We start from the raw sequence: 20,058 nt of genomic DNA, 5'->3' as shown, positions 1-20,058 counted from the left end.
AGAATAGTCATAATCAAGGAGAACTACTGTAGCTACGTGTTAAAAATATAAGGCCAATTAAGAGATTGTTTTTTCGTATCTATTTATTATAATTTTGCTAATATCTTCAGTTTGAAAGAAGACTGATACCAAGATGAGTTTTGCTGACTTTTTAAACTTTTATTACTCTTTACTATCAGCTAAAATTATATATACTATCGCATTTCTAATTTTTGAGAAAAAACGCGCAATATTTACTAAATTGTAGACAGCGCCTCTCTAGCGTCTACATTCAACAGCGCTTATTATTATTGTTTATACGCTATAATATAGAGTAAGAACCGCTTTCTTAAACGAGCCTCCGTTTGTTAGATTCAAAATTGAGTCCCAATCCGGGTATTAATGTTTAAATAAAAACCAGAGCCTAATCCTTCTTCCACTACTTTATTTTGGCGAATGAAAAATAGTTCTAACAAAAGGCATATGCAAATTTTGAAGACCGGGCTCAATGATTTATAGTATCCGATATCTAAGCAAAACTGTGTCTTTATTCTTTTTAATAACGTCCTTCAACGGCTGCTCTACAAGCTTGAAAATAATTTCCAACAATTTCTCACGTTCTTCCGCAAACTCTACGACTAATACTTTCCGAGATACAGCCGAGAGCTATTCTTAGTGGAGGACCCTGCATACATAAATATTTCTTCATATTTTTTTTTTCTATACAAACGAGTGGGAGATAGCGAAAGACACAGATTAACAATTTTTAAAGCATTGTGGCGATAGACGAATAGTTTTTAGATTTTGAGAGGACTTTTTCAATACGTGAGAGAAAAGAGGACAGTGAGATCAAAATAGAGGACGGTTGATCAGGACAGTGAGATCTCTGGAATAGAGGACGGTTGGCAACCCTGGTCTAACTTTCTAAACTTGACAAAGCAGTTACTAAAAAAATGTTTAGAATAAAACATAGAGGTCATATTTAAAGTCACAGGCAAAATATTTTTAACGGTTTTATTTTTTTACAACGCTTTGACAGTTGTCACATTTATTCTCTATACTTTTGTTCACATTTCGATTCAAGTTTTTCTCTATAGGGTGGTCCGAACTATATTTCAGAAACTTCGGCAGCATATAAATTGTAAGAAGTTTACAGATAATAATTTTCTATTGCACATTAATCAAGTGAAAATAAACCTTGTAACGGAAATTAAGTATCTGGGTGTTGTTTTGGACCCGCAATTGAGATTCTCCTTGTACATTGACTATATGTGTAAAAAGTTAGGTAAAAAAATTGGAATGTTTAAAAGAGTGTCTAAAGAATCGACTCTGTGGACTAGAAAAACTGTTTACAATACAATAATCTATCCACATTTTCAATATTGTAACTCATTACTATTAGCATGTACAAGGGGAGATCTTCATAGGTTACAATTATCTACATCGCAACTTCAAAAACAGTTGTTCTTTGATGGATTGAAATTGTATAATAAACTACCAGACGATTTTAAATTGGCAAATAGTATTTATACATTTAAGAAACTAGTTTCTAAGTATTACGCTGATAATTTAGATATTTAAGTGAAATTACATATATGTAAAAAATAGTTGTTAAGTAGCATTTTTGCTAAATAAAGAACTATTATTATTATTATTGTTATATTCTGCAGATAAAAATAAGTAAAAAAGTTCGTATCAATATATGTCCTAAAATGCTTAGTTTTTGAGATACAGAGTGTAGAAGTTTCATTTTTATTTCGATTTTTTTCCAAATAATTTCTGAAGTAACGGTAGTACTGGTCTGAAGAGTAATAACTTTTTGACCGTACCTGTATAAGACTACTGAGTAAAAAAATATACATTTAAGACGTTTTTTACGTAAAAAAGGTTTTTTGGTAAAAATCGCTACGTAATGATTCTCGAGATATTTGGAATCGAAATTATGAATAGCTGTCGTCATTGACTTTTATTAGACTAAAATCATAAATTTGGAATTTTTTTTGTGCCAAAAGTTCAACAGAAACTGTTTCATCATCATTTTTTCGAAGAAAATGTATGATTAATTTAAAAAGTTAAATAGTTCCCAAATTTATCGTTTCAGTCAAATAACTATCTACCCAACATGTTTATTTTTTGTCAATAATGACATATATTGACTATTTCCATTCTAAATATTTTGAGAACTGTTGCTGGTAGCGATTTTTACCAAGAGACATTTTTTACGTAAAAAATCACGGAAATATAATTATATTTTTTCACTCATTAGTTTTATACCGGTACGGACGAAAAGTTTATTATTTTTATTACTTTTCAAACTAGTTAAAACACAAGTAGGTGGTGCCTCCTACAAATAGGAGTCATATTGACATCAAAATCAAATTTCTCATGTCAAAAAACCCCAGATACTAATTTTCATCCAAATTGACGTTACTCCAGAAATTATTTGGAAAAAAATCGAAATAAAAATGAAGCTTCTACTCCCTGTAAGTATCTCCGAAACTAAGCAATTTCGGGCATACATTGGACGAACTTTTTTACTTATTTTTATCTATAGAATATGCTGCCGAAGTTTCCGGATACAGTCTGGACCACCTTGTATATTTCAGCATCTTTCTAGATTTGAATATGAGAATTATACAGATTATAAACTTTGTTTTTTCTTTATTGTTTTTCGTGGTTCCAATTTTCGGAATCACGGGCACTAGTTAGGTTACTAGTTTGCGCACATAGCACGCCCACTTATGGCCTCTAAAATTGTGCACAGCGCCTGACCGGCACAGTTATTAGAGAGATATCGGAAAACCGAATAGCGTCATGCAGTATTTACGCGTACCTTATCATGGTCACGATATGCGCGAGTCAATTTTTAACGCAACACCCGCTAATAACGTTACCGCCTGACGTAATTTGCGGATCATTACACCAAGCGCTATTTCTAAATAACGTTTAAAAATTGCTTAAATGGACATGTGCGGGTATTTGACAACCGGGGCCGGCCGGCGAGATCTTTTATTTTAGGTTATGTTTGAATTGTTTTGAATTATTACTTTAGTCTTATTAGGTAATTTGATATTTAAGTAGCTGGGATTAGTTTTAATTAAATAAATATGGCCCAAAATATGGATTCCACCTCTTCCGATATTAAAGAACCTATAAAGAGGCTGAGGTTTACAGCAGATGACGACTTAGCCCTTCTAAGAGAATTTGTTGCTTGTTACCCTAAGCCCACTGGCAGACGTTGAACAATAAAGTTCTGGAAATAAGCACTTTAGCCCTTTAGTTTTAAAATACCTAGTAAACAAAACAATTTCAAAGTTTTAAATTCAAGTTAGGTTTAAATAGCGGACGCGACGCGAACAGAATTCTTTCCGATCCGATAACTATAAATGAAGAGACTGAAGAGAGTTAATACCACCTCACGTAAAGGAAATAACACCTGGCCTTATTAACGTCCATGCACGCTATTCGGTTTAGCGATATCTCTCTATTACGCTGTTTATTGTTATTTTGCGCACAGGAAATTTTACTCGTTTGCACATCGTCATAAAAAACAATTTTCGTACCACGAATTAGGGATAAGATTTTTATCTGTATACTTATAGGATCCTAATCTGTGATAAAACTCCGTAATAAAAATGATGCGTTTTGATTTAGACAGAATATCTCAGACTTAAGGCCACCCAATTTAAGGCAAATGTAAACTTTATTATGGTATTCCTCTCTATTTGCTCTATACAAATGTATTCTCGTCTGATTTGGCTACACTGCACCCATAATAACGGAAGGCGGTTTGAAGATAATTTAAATTTAATGCCCCAAAGAACGTGTTTCGAGATAGAGGTTTACTGTAATTCCGTACCGCCGCGCCAGTTTGCAAAGCCTCTAAATAAATGTTTTATTCGCTTTAGTAGCAGCACCTGTGGAATACGAAACTAAACTCTACTTACTACATTTCGTGTTTTTATCTTAATCAGTTTTAGACTGAGGGCTAGCGCAGATATGAGTGAAATTATCAAAATACTTTGAACCCAAGAATGCCGGAAATATCTCTACTAAGTTGTCATTTATTATGTATTATATTGAAATTTAATTCAAAGATTTTATGATGGATATCAGTACATTTTAATGAAACGACCTGTCAATCAAAAAAATACTGATATCTAACATTTTTTCATTTCGATTAGATAAGGTTGCTAACATTTTCAGCTATTTATCACTGTCGAAGATAATGCAAATGCAATTTTCATTAAAGTGTGTTTGTTTTGATGTTGTAGACATTGTGTATTTAATGATACAAGGTAAAACTGATTGCTATTCTACTGAATAGGAAAAAACACGTTATGAGTTTCTTACGTTAAATATTATGAAAACACTGCAACATTTTGATTGAATTAAACAAAAAAACGCACAATTTAAGTTAGAAACTTCGTGTTAACTCCTAAAAATTACACACTTTAATCCATAGACATGTGTAATAGATAGACTAACCCACATTTTTGACTCAACATGTACATATTCTGATTGACCACAGATCACAGAAAAAAATAGTATGAAACAAATTAATATCTATATTTAGTCCAAAAACAACCTCAGAGTTCCCAACTGGCAAAAGAGTACGATATGGAGACGCGATATCCCCAAAGCTGTTTACAGCAACACTAGAAGAAATCTTCCGTCAACTGGACTGGACCAACTAAGAATTAAAAATAGATGAAGAATATCTTAACTATCTAAGATAATGACAAATTACCAATAGTCCTGAAGAACTACAAGCACAAATTAACGAACTCAACCATATTCAAATTATCCTATAGTGTGAGTTACTGTGCGTGTTAAGTTTGGCCTTTACCCAAAAAGTCTTTATTTTTTAGTCTCGCCCTTTTGCAATGTAGCAGTAGAGCATGCTGCGTTGGAGGTATGGTCGCTGGGTTGTGGTTCCGGTGGCAAAATATCTCCTTTCTGAACTGGTTCAAACTTTTAGTTTCCCCACCGTAAATTTGAACAAAAAATGATTCTAGTTCACTGAACAAGGGAGAATCTATTTCAATACTTGTAAATGGTTTAGTCAAATGCTCACACATTGCAGATATTAAGAACTCTCCTCTTCTTTGCATTGCAAGGAATGCGGTCTTTTTTGATCTTCCTCTTATAGATGATGTGGAATCACATCCTGTTAGGGTTTTAAATAGAGGCAAAGCGCGGCTAAGTTTCGATCCCAAAGCGTGGGTGGTATAGGTTTCCGATATTTAATTTTCTTCTGTTTTTTCCCGTTCTATAATATAGATTTATTGAACAATCGGGACTAAGCTGTTGGAAATATTCGAAATGGTATATTAGGATAACAATTATATCGGAGTCTACGCTTTTCACGAGAACTGTTTTTGATCCTGTCTTTAGAGCATGAATTATATGTAGAGTTTTCAAACATCTCTGCTCCCGGGCCAACATGTCGAACAGTGTTTTTATGTGTAATGTAGAAATCACACTGGACTCCTAATTTAATTTTTGAACAAGCAACGTTCGTTAGATAGAGAAAAAGATCAGTTTTATTATCCGAGTTCCGAAGAGATTCAGACCATTTTTTAGGTATTTTCGTCGTAGAACTGATTTTGATCCTGGCACTGACCACGATTTTCTCTTGTGTCCGACTTAATTGACATTTTCCAATAACTATCCCACGTTATGTGCAACTGAGGCGTGTTTTTGAATTCTGATAATATGTATGTCAAGAAACATCTGTTTACATAGTCTTCGAAAGAGATCGTGTCGGAAGTGGGATTTAAAAGATGTATCAAATCACCACCATCGACTACTACACAACTATCAAAGTATTGAGGGATTCCGATTTCTGCTGTTTCAGATGTATCTGAGTTTTCTGTGTGACTCAATATACAGCTTATAATCTCGGATTTTGGTCATCGTCTACTCTGGTCATTCAACTTATTGCGTTCGGTAATGAACTGCGCTGTGGTGCGGCTAAAAATTTATAGCAGCGTTGCAAAGTCATAGAAAGGACGAAATTAGTTTTAAAAGTAACTGGAAACATTCAAAATAGTTACTTTTCTTCGAAATGATCAGATCATTGGAAGTTTAATTTCTTCTTTTATTAATATGGGTAATAGTCTAGCTCGTCACATTTTGTATTTTTATCATAATTTTATTACCATTTTTTTCGATTATTAATCAAGTGAATATGAACTTTGTATACACCAATCGATAGGAAATTTTCTTTTTTTTAAATTAGGTCTCTTGATATTTATCCAAAAAATCAATAGTTTCCAAGAAAATTGCAAAAACATAAAAAATGTACCTTTGGGGGTGGTTTTCTCGAGAGGATCTCTGAGCCTTCATCCTATCTTTCTTTCTAACCAACCAATATACCCATTTCCAGTGAAGGCCAAACTTTAACACACATGGTAACTCACGACCCATTTTAGCATGGGATTTAATACCTACTAAATCTAGAATGGCACTTTATCTAAAGAAGAAAACATTAGACCAATGTGTACTACCAGTCGTGGCTTATGCATGAGAAACTTGGACACTTAAATCGGCCATTATAAGGAAACTGCAGGTCGCACAACGCTCAATGGAATGAAATATGCTGGAAATAATTAAGAAAGACCGTAAAAGAATAGAGTGGATACGACAAAAGACATCATCCACAGAATTAAGTCTCTCAAGTGCCAATGGACAGGACACCTGGCAAGAAAGATGGACAACAAATGGACTACAAAAATGATAGCATGGTACCCACGAGGAATTAAGAGACATAGATGAAGACCAAACCTGAGATGGGACCGTGATAATATAAGGAAATTAGCAGGGATAACTTGGGCCCCCATAGCCAACAATAGACAACAATGGGCCCAAATATAAATATATTATCTAAATATGTGAGGCAGGCTACACCACAATTGGAAATGACTGAATAACTTGAAAATGATGATGATACCAAAAAACATTTTTAGAAATTACATAGTACTTAAATAGAAGTTAGAACAGTATATTATAAAATTCAATGTATATTAGATCATCATTTATTTATATTATGATCCAGGCACTCCCCGCGACACTTAAGCCAAGACGGGCACTATTGACGGGTGGAGTACTTTCAGATATTTAGCAGTAAAATAAAGAAACCTGTTATTTTTAAGCTGTTATTTTAAGCTGTTTTTTATAAATAACTATAACAGTTTCAACTGTTATCTAAAAATAACAGTTTTGCCCATCACTAGTATCATGCCCCTTTCAAAATTTGCCAGAAGGCTTCTGCTCTGTGACAATTCTTATGTGAACTTTGTAAATATGGAAAATAAGAAGATGTGGGTGCATGAGTATAACTTGCATAGAGACCATGATGGAGAATATTTGCCAGTTTACAAGAAAATGCGAAATTACCCTGACAAATTATTTAATTATGCACGTCTGAGTGTAAAATCGTTTGATTTTCTACTTAATTAATAATTAATTATTTTTTACTTCCTTGGCATCTTCTGTCCACAATGTTTTCAATATTTTTGAGTTTTTTCTTAACTCGTCTGCTGGATCCCATATAGCTTTTCGTTTAAAAACAGCAACAATTAATTTTTCTTCCATTTTTAGATCAAAACTACTTTACGCCTGGCTGAAAATATCGAACACGACTGATCCTCAAGTGGCTCGCTTGGCGAGTTGCTTTGTTGCTTAAGTTGGTGGGGGATTGCACTGCGGCTGGTTTGTTTAAAATCGCATGTTACGGAAACATACCTCGCGGGTTACTTGGAGGGTCGCTTGGCGCCTCGATACCCACTACCCTCAAGGTAACTTGCTTGCACTGTGGCCTCAGCTTTAAAGTCGACAATCGCAAAATAATCGCGTGCTTTATGAACAAAATTAGTCGTCTAGTAGAATACTGCTATCTCACAATCTTGTGATTTTCAACTATTACATTTATCGATTAATTTTTAGTTATTCGCGGTTAAAAACTACAATACATGGCAAAATAAAACACCAATTCACCACAATACACGAAAACAAACTTTATTTTTAACGGCGGACGCGCGTTTCGTTATGATTAAAATTAACAGCAGATGATTAAAACTAAACTAATATCTAGAAATTGAGTGTTTATGTAGGCGCTTGGTTGGTACTAACCAAGCGTAACAAAATTAGCCAATCGAGCGTAACAATTAATTACCGAGACTAGAGTAATAGGAACAAAGCACTGGAAGGAAAACTTTTTTAAATATATGTATTAACTTTGTAAGTTATTTATTAAAAAAGAATCTATTATCAACTTTTTGTATTAGAAAGTTATTATTTGCTATATTTTTTTATGTCAAACAAAAAAAATATTTTGCACAAAGCAAATTATAAAAATAGAACTAAATAATGCAGAATGTAAAGAAAGAGTGGGTAATATGTATTCGCTAGAAAGTAGATGTAAAATAAATGTGTTTCTCGAACAAGCAAAGCGTAAGTGAATATTTTAATACATACTTTACAAATGACAAAGTGTACTCGGTTAGTACAGCAGTATTATAAATAATTCCGTCTTGGCATTACGAAATATATGCAGTGAAAGCTCTAATAAAAATACAAGTAGTCCGGCAATTTATGATTCACAAGTGGATGTGTTATATTTCATATTATAATAGTTTTATAGAATTATTGATATTGCAATCGCGTGGCTTGCGAGTTGACAGTCTGTATTTAAATATAAAAATAATGTAATCGATAGTTTATTAGCGCTATAACAGAAAAAAGGAATTTAACAACTCTATGTGCATGTTTTTTTCATGAATAAATTTCTATACCATTTATGGGATGTAAGATATAATATAAAGTAATAAAAGACTTATAAAACTTCTAACATAATCTCCTAAGTCAATCTGAACCGGCCTTTGAAAGTTCAACAAAAGATTACAGAAAACCGTTTTGTATACTATAAGAGGTTTGCGGTTCGAATCAATTTTGTAGCGAATAAAGAATATTCTCCTATAAAGGCAATGAATCATTGAGGTCTGATTACAGTTACCATTTTAATACATACACACAATAGATATTAAAATATTACTAAGACTTCATTTTTTAATATATGTATTATTATAACCATACCTACCACAAATTCATCAGTAAAACGCAATTTTTCAACACAAACGTATAAAAAATTTCGTGAGAAATTCAACGGGCCAGGAGAAACTTTGATGATCGAATAAAAACGGCGTCCAGTTGGCTTGGAAATGACGATCGATGGCATTTCCTATATAAATTTACATATAAAATGACAGCGATCTTCATTTCATAGCCATCGCTGACGCCGTTTTTATTCGATCATACGGTATAATATACATCTTATATTTTCAGTTCTGATTTACTATGTTTGAAACATCTCTAAAATGAAAGTTAAGGTAAATAAATGTTGAATTTTCTTACTTCTTATTCCCTGGAACAAGATATTGAAACTGTATTTACTAATACACCTAAAATTTGATATTTTATTTAATAAAATAAACTAAAGAACGCTTATTAATTTTTTAACCGTTATTCTTATGTGAAAAGCCATCTTATAATAAAAAATTATGCCGGTTTTTATTTTATTTCGCTATCCTCCCTCAACTTTCATTTTCCATTTTTTTTTACAATGCGACAAATATGTAAGATGTAAGTTTTATTATTATTTCATTTTAATTTTTTAAACAATTATTTTAATTTCCTTAAAATACTGTCGGTCGATCGGCACGCCACTGGAAATTAACCTCAAACGTCTCATCTTTGTACACAACTACATTGTTGCCATCGAGCAGATACCCCTATTTCCTTCTCTATCCATTCTCTCTTGCACTCGTTGATTTTCGCAAACCAATGTGTGATGAAGCTTTAGAGCGTTTTATGAATGGATCATTGTATCTCCCGAGTTTAAATATCTTTGTAAGTTTCTAAAAATTGCTTCCCTAACCTAAAATTTCACGCACGCCCCTGACATATACATGTTTTTATATAAACAGTGGATATCCTTATTATTTTGTTTGCAATGTTTAATAAAATATTCTCTATGTTTGATAATTTGTAAACAATGAATAATGACGCCGCACCGCGCCGTCTCTAAATCGTGTTGTACAGTGAAACTAAGCCCGCAGCATTGCTGTTTTTAAGTAAACAACCCATATATTCCCGCAAACAATCGGGCACCTAGAGGCACAATCGACCTCGTCGAGGGAAGATTATTGACGCTCTCGGCTGGCTCTCGCTCGCATTATTAAAATATGGCCGCGGTCAGGTGCGCCCGATCGCGTCCCATTTTAATCGCCATTTGCGGCAATTAAGGAAGAAAAACACCCACCCAGATTTGAATTTCAAATTCCTGCTACGCTCCTCGGCCTTCTATTTTTCTTCTTTTTTTCGTCAACCCGTTCGAATAAATGCAAATGGAATGACGGGAAGGTTTGTTAGACTTAATCCGTTATAATTTAATTTCGATGGCAGGTTAAAATGGCGTATTTTCGTCACCAGTTGGCCATTCCAGTTTATATTAAACAATAACTGGTTAAAAGCTATGTTAGAAGAAACAGAATACAGGTAGACTCAGGGGCGGATACAGGAATATATTTTAGGGGGGGGCCAAATAAAAAGTAATGTAGAATATGCTTTTTTTGGCGTTATTTTTAACCCAAAAGCCTAATATTTAACCCAATTCACAGATTTTAGGGGGGGCGGGGGCCCATGGGTAGACTTGATGATAATACTAATATACTATAGACTAATAGTATCCGCCACGGGGTAGACTTGATGATAATACTCTGACAGCTTGGACGCTTTAAAAAGCATCACCATGCAATCGGTGCGATCGGAAACTGTGATAGACTGCCGAGAAGCACTGGCTGGCGTCAAGGCGGGGCCACTCTGTGACTAGCGTCTACGTCGCACTAGTCAATTCTCATACCCAACGTTGCAGTTTGTCGTCAGTTAATTTCGCAGTTCTGCACGCGCATAAACGATAACGGGTCGGGTATTTCGCTTGCAATCTAAAAAACCTATCCCAGAGACTAACCAAAGCAATCAAAACACGCCTACGGCGTATTTTTATTGCTATTACGTATTTACAGATATTTTTCAAAAATAAAAACAGCTGTAACAAAAAATAAAAAAGTTTTGGTTTGGGATACGATCATGGGACCTCTCGTTCCCGAAGCGACGCGCGACGGCCTTATCCACGGAGCCACAGCTGCTCTTGCAAAATTGGCTATAGCTAGGCGTTACTTTCCGCCGTTCTTAAAACTGTTCATAAAATAGGGCTTAATAGGGTGACAGCAAACGACAACACTGTTGGGTATACAAGTTGACTAGTGGGACATAGAACCTTCGTAGAAATGTATTTGCATGCTTCATAGACTATCGTAAGGCGTTCGACTGTGTTAATCATCAGAAGATGATCAAAATTCTAAGAACAACCGGAGTTGACCAACAAGACCGTTTCATATCAGAACTTTATTGGCATCAAACGGCGCGACGGTAGTTGAGATGAAGCAGTCAACATCGGAAGATATACAAAAGCATCATAGATTCCGTAGTCCACTATAGTGAGATGTTTGGACTGCATCTCAATGTCTCCAAGACCAAACTATTGGTCTTTTCTAAGACTCCAATAAATGTACACCTGCGTGCCAAGGGACAAGCAATCGAACAAGTGACCTCAATAAAGTATTAAGGAACTAACATCAATAGTCAGTGCGACCACAAAAGAAAAATATTGTCAAGAATTGAGCAAGCGAGAAAAATCTTCGTGAGTATGAACTCATTTTTTACAAGACGAGACCTCAGTGCGGAACTCAGAACTCGAATGGCCAGATGCCACGTTTTCTCTGTGTTACTCTATGGATGTGAGAGCTGGACACTAAATTCACAGACCGAAAAGAGAATAGAAGCTTTCGAAATGTATGTGTACAGACGGATACTGCACATCTCATGGGTACAAAGGATCACAACCTAACCTAACCAACAATGAGGTACTTCAGCGCATGCAGAAACAAAAAATACTGAACACCATCAAGGAAAGAAAAATTCAGTACCTGGGTCATGTGATGTGAGGTGATAGATACAAAATACTGTACCTCATAATAGAGGGCAAAGTACAGGGTCTAGAGGAAACAGCAGAAGCGAACATCAGCAACATCAGGGAAGTTTGCAAAGAGCTGGAAGTGCTTTAACGCAAAGAAAGAACAAGAGGAAGGTTTGGTACAATAATAACAGGGGTATCGCAGTGGGCTCAAACAGGATCCCAAACTCCAGCAACCTAACCTAACCTAACCTAGACATGCAGAAACAAAAAATACTGAACACCATCAAGGAAAGAAAAATTCAATACCTGGGTCATGTGATGTGAGGTGATAGATACGAAATACTGCGCCTCATAATAGAGGGCAAAATGCAAGGGAAAAGATCAGTAGGAAGACGCAAGAACTCATGGCTAAAAGATTTAAGGAGATGGTTTGGACGCTCGTCTGCGGAAATCTTCCGGGCTGCAGTTTTCAGAGCCACAATTGCCATTTGGATCGCCAACCTTCGGCAGGAAAGGGCGTGATAAGAAGAAGAAACGGCAACATTGTTGGGTATGCAAGTTGACTAGCGGGACGTAGAACCTTCTCACTCTGTGCTGGGCGCCAGGTCACAGAAATGTGGTAGGCAACCAAGAAGCGGACAGACTCGCCAAAGAGGGGGCCAGGGGAGAAGCCGTGGCAGATGACCCACCACTTGTGACGTTCAATACACTGAAGGTAGCTATAGGAACTACAATCAAGGCCAAGCAGCAAGAGACGTGGCAAGACCGTGAGGACTGCGCCACAGATGGAATACTGTGGCCAATGATAGATAGCAAAAAGACAAAACAACTACTAGAGCAAAAAAAGAACCTGGAAGATGAGAGTGAGATGGAAGATTTCTAACGACGACTACTGCAGAGAATGCGGAGAGGAAGAATAAACCTGTTGTGTCCCCGTCCGGTACTGGAATACCGACTAGCGACGCCTTAAAACTTTAGTGCAAGGTTTTTTGGAGGGTCTAGAGGAAACAGCAGAAGCGAACATCAGCAACATCGGGAAGTTTGCAAAGAGCTGAAGAAGTGCTTTAACGCAAAGAAAGAACGAGAGGAAGGTTTGGTACAATAATAACAGGGGTATCGCAGTGGGCTCAAACAGGATCCCAAACCCCAGCAACCTAACCTAACCTAACCTAGACTTAATGAGAGCATCAGTCTGATGAAGGGATACATTAGTATAATATTGGTAAATTTCTTGTTATGGTAGCCATATTTCCATACTTGGATTGCTAAAAATAAAATTCTATTGATTTAATATTCAAATCTGTAATGACTCTATAAAGGCTACTAACAAAAACAAGACATAGAAACAAGCGAAAGGGTGCATCTACTAGGTACCCTGTGAATGAGGTAAGTCGAATATTGGAGAGAGTAAACGTGTTCTAAATGTACGATGTAACGAACACAAAACAAATATACAAAGAGGTGAAACTATGAAGTCAGGTATATTGCAGATCATGTGTGGTACAAGCAGCACAATATAAAGTGGTGGGAAGATCAGGTTGTCCACAAAGAACATAACTCTCAACTTCATAAATCTATGGATGGTTTACACTTAATAACGGTCAGTGATAACATCTAAACGAAATATTGTTAAGTTAAAATAAATAGACAATTCATGTCCCCAATTTTTTAGTTTAAAATTTTATACTTATTTTCGGCGATAGCAATCATCGTGTATTTTTAGAGTAATATCTAAATATTCTTCAGGTAGATATGAATCGTTTCGTTACATCGCTGAAATGCAAGACCTGCTTATTAAAAGTTTTTGTTTCGTTCACCGCGAATGTTATAATAACATGACCCATCATCGGCACGTGTACTAAAGTTTTTTAATAAACATGAAACCGGATCGGATGAGAACAGAATAATTTGATTTATATTTTAGGTTTTTTTGAGTTGCAAATCTGAAAAGCATCCCGGAAATTCGGAACAAGCAAATTTAAAATGGAAACACTGCTTTTAGACTACTAATAATAAAGTTATTGTATTAATCCATTACGTAAAATATTCAATTACACTGAGGAATAGGTGGAAATGAGAAGTTTTAATAGCGTTTTATGGAAATTGAAATTACAGTTGACTAAAAACATAAATAAGGAATTCGAATTTGCATAGGAAATGTTTCTTCCTATGTTTGGAGGAAAAAAGACTGTGCAACTAGTCAGAACATACATTTAACCTCTGATTAACAAAAACGAACAATGTTAGATATGTCAATGCGACAATGATTAAAATGGTCATTGACGGAAACAGTACTGGGATAATTGCCAGCTCAGGAGCTTGGAACTCCATATTCTCCGTCCGTCACTACAGGACACAAGACTACTACAGATTACAGGAAAAAGTAAAGGAGCAGCAGAGTAAACTTTATGTTACATTCATCGACCTAACAAAAGCCTTCGACTCTGTAAACAGAAATCCACTTTGAGCAATTATGCAAAAGTTCGGAGTACCCAACAAATTTCTTACAGTGCCAACACTCTCATCATCACTTGAGGAGGATATAGTTGCCAGATTGTTATGACTAAATTCCGGGAGAACAAAAAAAGCACGAGCAAAAAAAAACGGCAACGTTCTAAAAAATACACATCACCACCCCCTTCCTATTCCACAAGGCTATTCCACAAGACACAAGCACCAACAACAGAAACAAAGGTATATCATAATAATTATCAAAACAACATTATAGTCCAGTAAATAAGGATACTAAAACAAGTCTCGGAATAATTCATCGACCATAATTTTTTTATTTTAGGCGGATTGTGTACCTTATGGGGAGTAGTTTTAAGGGGCGTCCAGACCAGATGAGCGAGCAGTAACGAGCGCGAGCAAACATTTATTCAAATTCGCTCGTGATTTCTGCTGCTCTCGAGCACATGATCAGCTTCCGTCCAGACCTGGCGATTATTTGTATGTTCGGCGTTGATCGGTGTGTGGCACTTCATGTTCATAATGTCGGAAAAAATTATTGTTTGTGCGTCTTTCATTGTATTTTATAAATTGTTGAAACGTCAAAAGAGAAAACGACTGCAGAGGAGTTGGTGGAACATAACTCCTTTTAAAAATCGAGTTTCTCATGGTGGTAACAACTTACTAAATGATGTTGAAACAGAAGATTCGGGAAAATTTAAAAACTTTTGTAGGATGTCACTTACAGATTTTAATACCGTATTAGATTTAATTGACATAAAAATAATGAAAAGTGATACCAATTACCGAAAAGCTATTTCACCTAGAGAAAGGCTAACTATAACCTTACGGGTCTTGGCGATTTTTGTACTCCTCTATTAGTTCTAAAACAACTTCATTCGGCCATTCCATTTTTGATATTCGATCGCAAACGTGGTAAACAAAATCCCGTCCAAACCGAACGTGCAATAGTGCGAATTTTCTTTGATGTACCGACACGGCGTGGAACAGCGTCGAGCGCGAGCAAGCAATCATTCGCTCGCTCGCAGAGCCGTCCACACCAGTTAAGCGTTCCCATAGAACATACCCGAATTCTTGCTCGCTCATCCGGTCTGGACGCCCCTTTAGGGTAAAAATTGCGATGCTCGGCCGAAAAAATGGCCCCAAACGGCCAAAAAATCAGTTTTTCGCAAATATTTGCCAAAATATGCAATTTACAAAATGTTTCTTAAAAAAATGAAGCTTAAGTAATTACCTATGAAAATGGTCCTTATCAGTTTTTACGTAGAATTAGTAGTTTTCGAGATACTCCGCCACGGAGATCCCTGAATTTTCCTCCAAGTCTTAACGGCTCCGGAGATAGATTTCATAAGTGTATCATTGATTAATAGGACAAATTGTTTAATAACTCGGCTAAAATTTAATGTTTTTTCGTGATTCTTAAAGTTCAAAAGGTAGAATCAACAGATTTCCTTCCATTTTGGAACTTGTTTGAATTTTGTCATATTTTATGATAATAAAAAAATTGATCCAAAAATTTTCACTTATTCACATTTTCACTAATAATAATAGCTTATTTGTCAAGATTTTTTTAAGACACTTGTTCTCAGAGTCGCTTTAAGCAACTCACAAAGTTTGAAGTATTTCGATAAAATTTCGTATTCGATAAAATGGGGAAGAAATGGAAAAACTTACCTATAGTACATTTTGACCACCCACTGGTGATCCGCTTCGACTAAAATATCCCGCTCCGCCCGCACGTGCGCCACCTGTTCCTTCTCCAGCATGTCCGCCTTGCGCAGGATCTTCATCGCGTACACGTGGCCTGTGTCCTTCTTCTGCACCAGCCGCACCTCCCCGAACGCCCCCCTCCCGATCACCTTGAGCGGCTCGAAGTCCTCCACCCCCAGCCTGGACCGCTTCAGGCGCAGGAACTCCGTCTCCTTCTGGGCGTGCTGCAGTCGTTTCTCGTGTCTCTGTTCCTCGGAGAGGCTCTCGTCCTTGAGGGATTCCTCCAGCTTGGCCAGCCTGCAACGGTAAAGGAGATTGGTTAGTTAATGCATATATGTCGCAGCTGTATCGAATAATTCGGCTTTTTGCAAAAAGACTAGGCATATTATAAAACGCCGGCATTTTTAACTAAAGGAGGGAATTGTACAAAGTGCCTATATGTTTCTAGTCGCTTTGCAAAATGCCTAGTAAGAATTAGGCATATTAAAGAATTAAGATATTTGATCACGCAAAGAGACTGCTTGTTTTCGGTCATTCTTCAAAATGCCTAATAAAGACTAGCCAGATTGCACAAAACATTTTACGCAGGAGTGATATATCTAACCTAAGTTTATCTAACATATTTTGAATAAATTTGTTTCAAAATTACGAATACAATAGGAAATAATGGAACACAATGTTGTGAACATATATTTAATATAGTTATATTATGTATATGTATATTCTACAAATTATGTATATAAAATATTAATTTTACCCTTATACTACGGCTATACCTAAAGAGTTTAAGATATTAAAAAACGATTAACATTATTATTGTTCTCAGAAAGATGGGTAGACTTAAATAAACAGCTTAAGATAAAATAGTCATAACTAGATGCGTCATTTTTAGTTTTCCTTTGTAATCCATTTATTTTCAGACGGGATGTCTGGTTCTATTTACTTAAGAAATGGTTACGATGGTTCAACAGCGATTACTACATTTGGTGACAACGGTGGTCCAACTCAGGATCACAACGTTGGTGGCAGCGGTGGGATCAACTCAGGATCACAACATTGGTGGCAGCGGTGGGATCAACTCAGGATCACAACAACAATAGTGTGATTTTATTAATGTGGCCAAGGATAGTGATGTAACGGGTAATATTACCGGTAATTTTTCTAATATTACGTAATATTACTGCAAGGTCAATAACATTGGAACCGCTCTACGCTTTTTCATTTGCCCAGGTCCAAAATAAGTATGTTGGCTGTAGACACTTTAAATTTATCATCGTCAACAGCCGCAACCGAAAAAACCTTTAGTACTTATGAACTTGTTTGTATTGGCTAACAAATCTCTAGAATGATGGAGAAACTCACCACGACAGAGACGGGCGAAAAAGTTCATAGTAAAACATTCGCCAAAATTCACAGCAGACCTGATACAAAGACCGAAAAACAGTCAAAGCTGTAGAGGATCTACTAACAGGGCATTTTAAGAATGTCAATAGACATCTAAAGCTAATGAGATTGACGGACGAAGCTATGTGCAGGTTCTGTCAATCTGAAGAAGAAACGGCAACATATTTTATATCGGTTGGACAGTCTGGCAAGTGTGCGGTTCTCGGTAATAGGCCACTGCCAGAGAGCTAGATTTAAGGTCCCGTCTCAAAGTTGCTAGACTTTGTGAAAAGGATAGGTTTGGAGAATACCGACAGCCACTTCGAAGAATCTAATATAATCTATGGATTTGTTCATCAGACCAGAAAAAACAAACTTACCGTGGAAAGGGCTGGAAAATTTTCTTATATTGCCCATAATTATAATTTACTAAATGGAGAAGAACATCCAAGAATGGTAGAAGCTGCTGAGAAAGATATGGAAGAGGAATATCGATTGCGAAGTAATACACGACTCAATTAACAAAAGAAAAAGAAGAACCAGATAACGAGATGAGGCTGAACCAGATGACGAGATGAGAACCAGATTGAGGATGATTTACCATTATCTCTCTATTACGTATTATAACATAATCACAATCTGACTAGTTTAGTAAACGTTCTTGCTTTCTTTTTTGTAATGTTTTTACAGTTTTAGAATAAAAAAAATATTATTAAAAAATGTTGTAAAATGTTTTAAGCTGTTATTTATTAATTACCAATGTTACCGCAATATCACCGGTAATATCAGTGGCGGATCCACGCTTGGGTTCTCAGCCAAGTAATACGATATTATTAATTCCTTTAGTCAAAAACCACTCTTGAGTATGTACTTTGAGTAACATTTTGTGTCTAGCCCCCCCTTTCCATAACCATTATATAAATTACCGGTAATTTTACATCACTAAGTAAGCATGTGTTACAAATTTTCTGATTTCTGTTAGAAAATATTGAAAATACAAGAGTAATTTATTAGAAATAATTAATAACTTGTTGCAAATGTAAAAGGAATAACATGGATTGTACTAAATCCATATCGATTGAATGTGTCATCGATTAGATGTTAAAGGTCAAGCGAGATGCATATGCACTTTACATGTGTTAAATGAAATAAATGCCTTTTAAATTTCAAGGTTTGTATTTTTTCAAGCGGCAAACAGAAACAGTGTTTATATTTAAACTTTTAAATACATTTATGGCGAATGATTGTGTGAGGTGTATATCTGGCACGTACACAGGGCGTTTCGTCACGAAATACCAACACATTGATATAGCAAAGAATACATTTATAGGAAGTCTGAACATTAGAGAGTGTAGAAATATCGCAGAGGAATCTTGAGCTAAAATATTTTCAAGATGGCGGTACTTCCGGTTGTACTGTTTTATTTTAGTTTAACTTAAAAAATTAAAGATTAATAAAAAAGGAAAAAAACTTTATTGTGTCGGTAAAATGTTAATTGCAGTTACTTATTACATCCCCTTGTATTGAGGCCACGCTACGCCGGCGCCGCTGTATTCACAGTTAAACAATTTGTGGCTTTATTTAGTATCTCCCTTACAAACCATTACCTTTACTACGAAACTTCGCCACTAAAATTCTAACGTACATTGTACAGGGTGGGTCAAATTCGACGCTTTTAAATGGCAACACCCTTTTCTATAGGAGATAGACGAAAATTAATATCGGTGTCTGGAGCTCAATTTTCATCAAAAACATGATGATGAAAACCGCACATCAATATCTGTTACCGTTTCGGAGTTACGGGGTGTTTTTCAAAAATGTGCATTTTTAACAAATCGCTGTAACTTTTTTGCTATGGAAAATTTTGTATTTCTATGAAAACATTTCCAAAGCACATTTTTACGTAGAATTTAATGGTTTAAGTATAATTTTTTTAGAATTAATAATTTAAGAGTTATCAACAGAAAAAATGATTTTTTATTTGGGACACCCTCTATATTTTTTATTAACAGAAAAGAATTTAAAATTACTTTTCCAAAAATATAGCACACTTGATATTTTGTTATAATCCCCTTCGAAATACAGAATTTTCAAAAGTTCGCCACTTTTAACTAGTAGGCTTTGGACCCCTTATTGATGATATGCCCTTAATGGAACTCGAAAACATATTTTTTCCAGCAAGACGACGCACCGCCTCTGAACGCTGAAGTTATCAGCAAATTTTTGCAGCCAATTTCAAAAATAATTGAATAGCTAACTAAGAACCCAGCCGTTGGCTGTCGAGGCCGCCTGACTTAGTGCCCATGGATCTAATCTTATGGACATATTTGCGGAAGAATAAAGGTTCCTTATTCTTCCGTATAATCTAGACAAGAATTAGAATTCCGCGAGAAATGTTCAAAAACTGCCCCGTCTGTCCATAACAGAAGACGGTCGATATGTCACAAAACATTTTGCTACACCTGTAGCAAAATCTC

General features: G+C 35.7%; 1 protein-coding gene across 1 annotated transcript in view; it reads right to left on the bottom strand.

Annotated features, from left to right (window-relative positions):
* LOC115889727 (serine/threonine-protein kinase tricorner-like) overlaps window positions 1–20,058 on the bottom strand; it is a 465,046-nt gene that overhangs the window by 15,747 nt on the left and 429,241 nt on the right. Inside the window, exon 3 of the mRNA XM_030909793.1 lies at window positions 16,163–16,495. Coding sequence (XP_030765653.1) covers window positions 16,163–16,495 — 333 coding nt within the window. The remainder of the gene's footprint in view (window positions 1–16,162; window positions 16,496–20,058) is intronic.

This window comes from Sitophilus oryzae, unplaced genomic scaffold (assembly GCF_002938485.1).
Source record: "Sitophilus oryzae breed Bouriz unplaced genomic scaffold, Soryzae_2.0 scaffold_845_pilon_pilon, whole genome shotgun sequence".
NCBI lineage: Eukaryota > Metazoa > Arthropoda > Insecta > Coleoptera > Curculionidae > Sitophilus > Sitophilus oryzae.
Note: the sequence above shows the minus strand (reverse complement) of the source record. Positions and strands in the feature narration are given on the sequence as shown.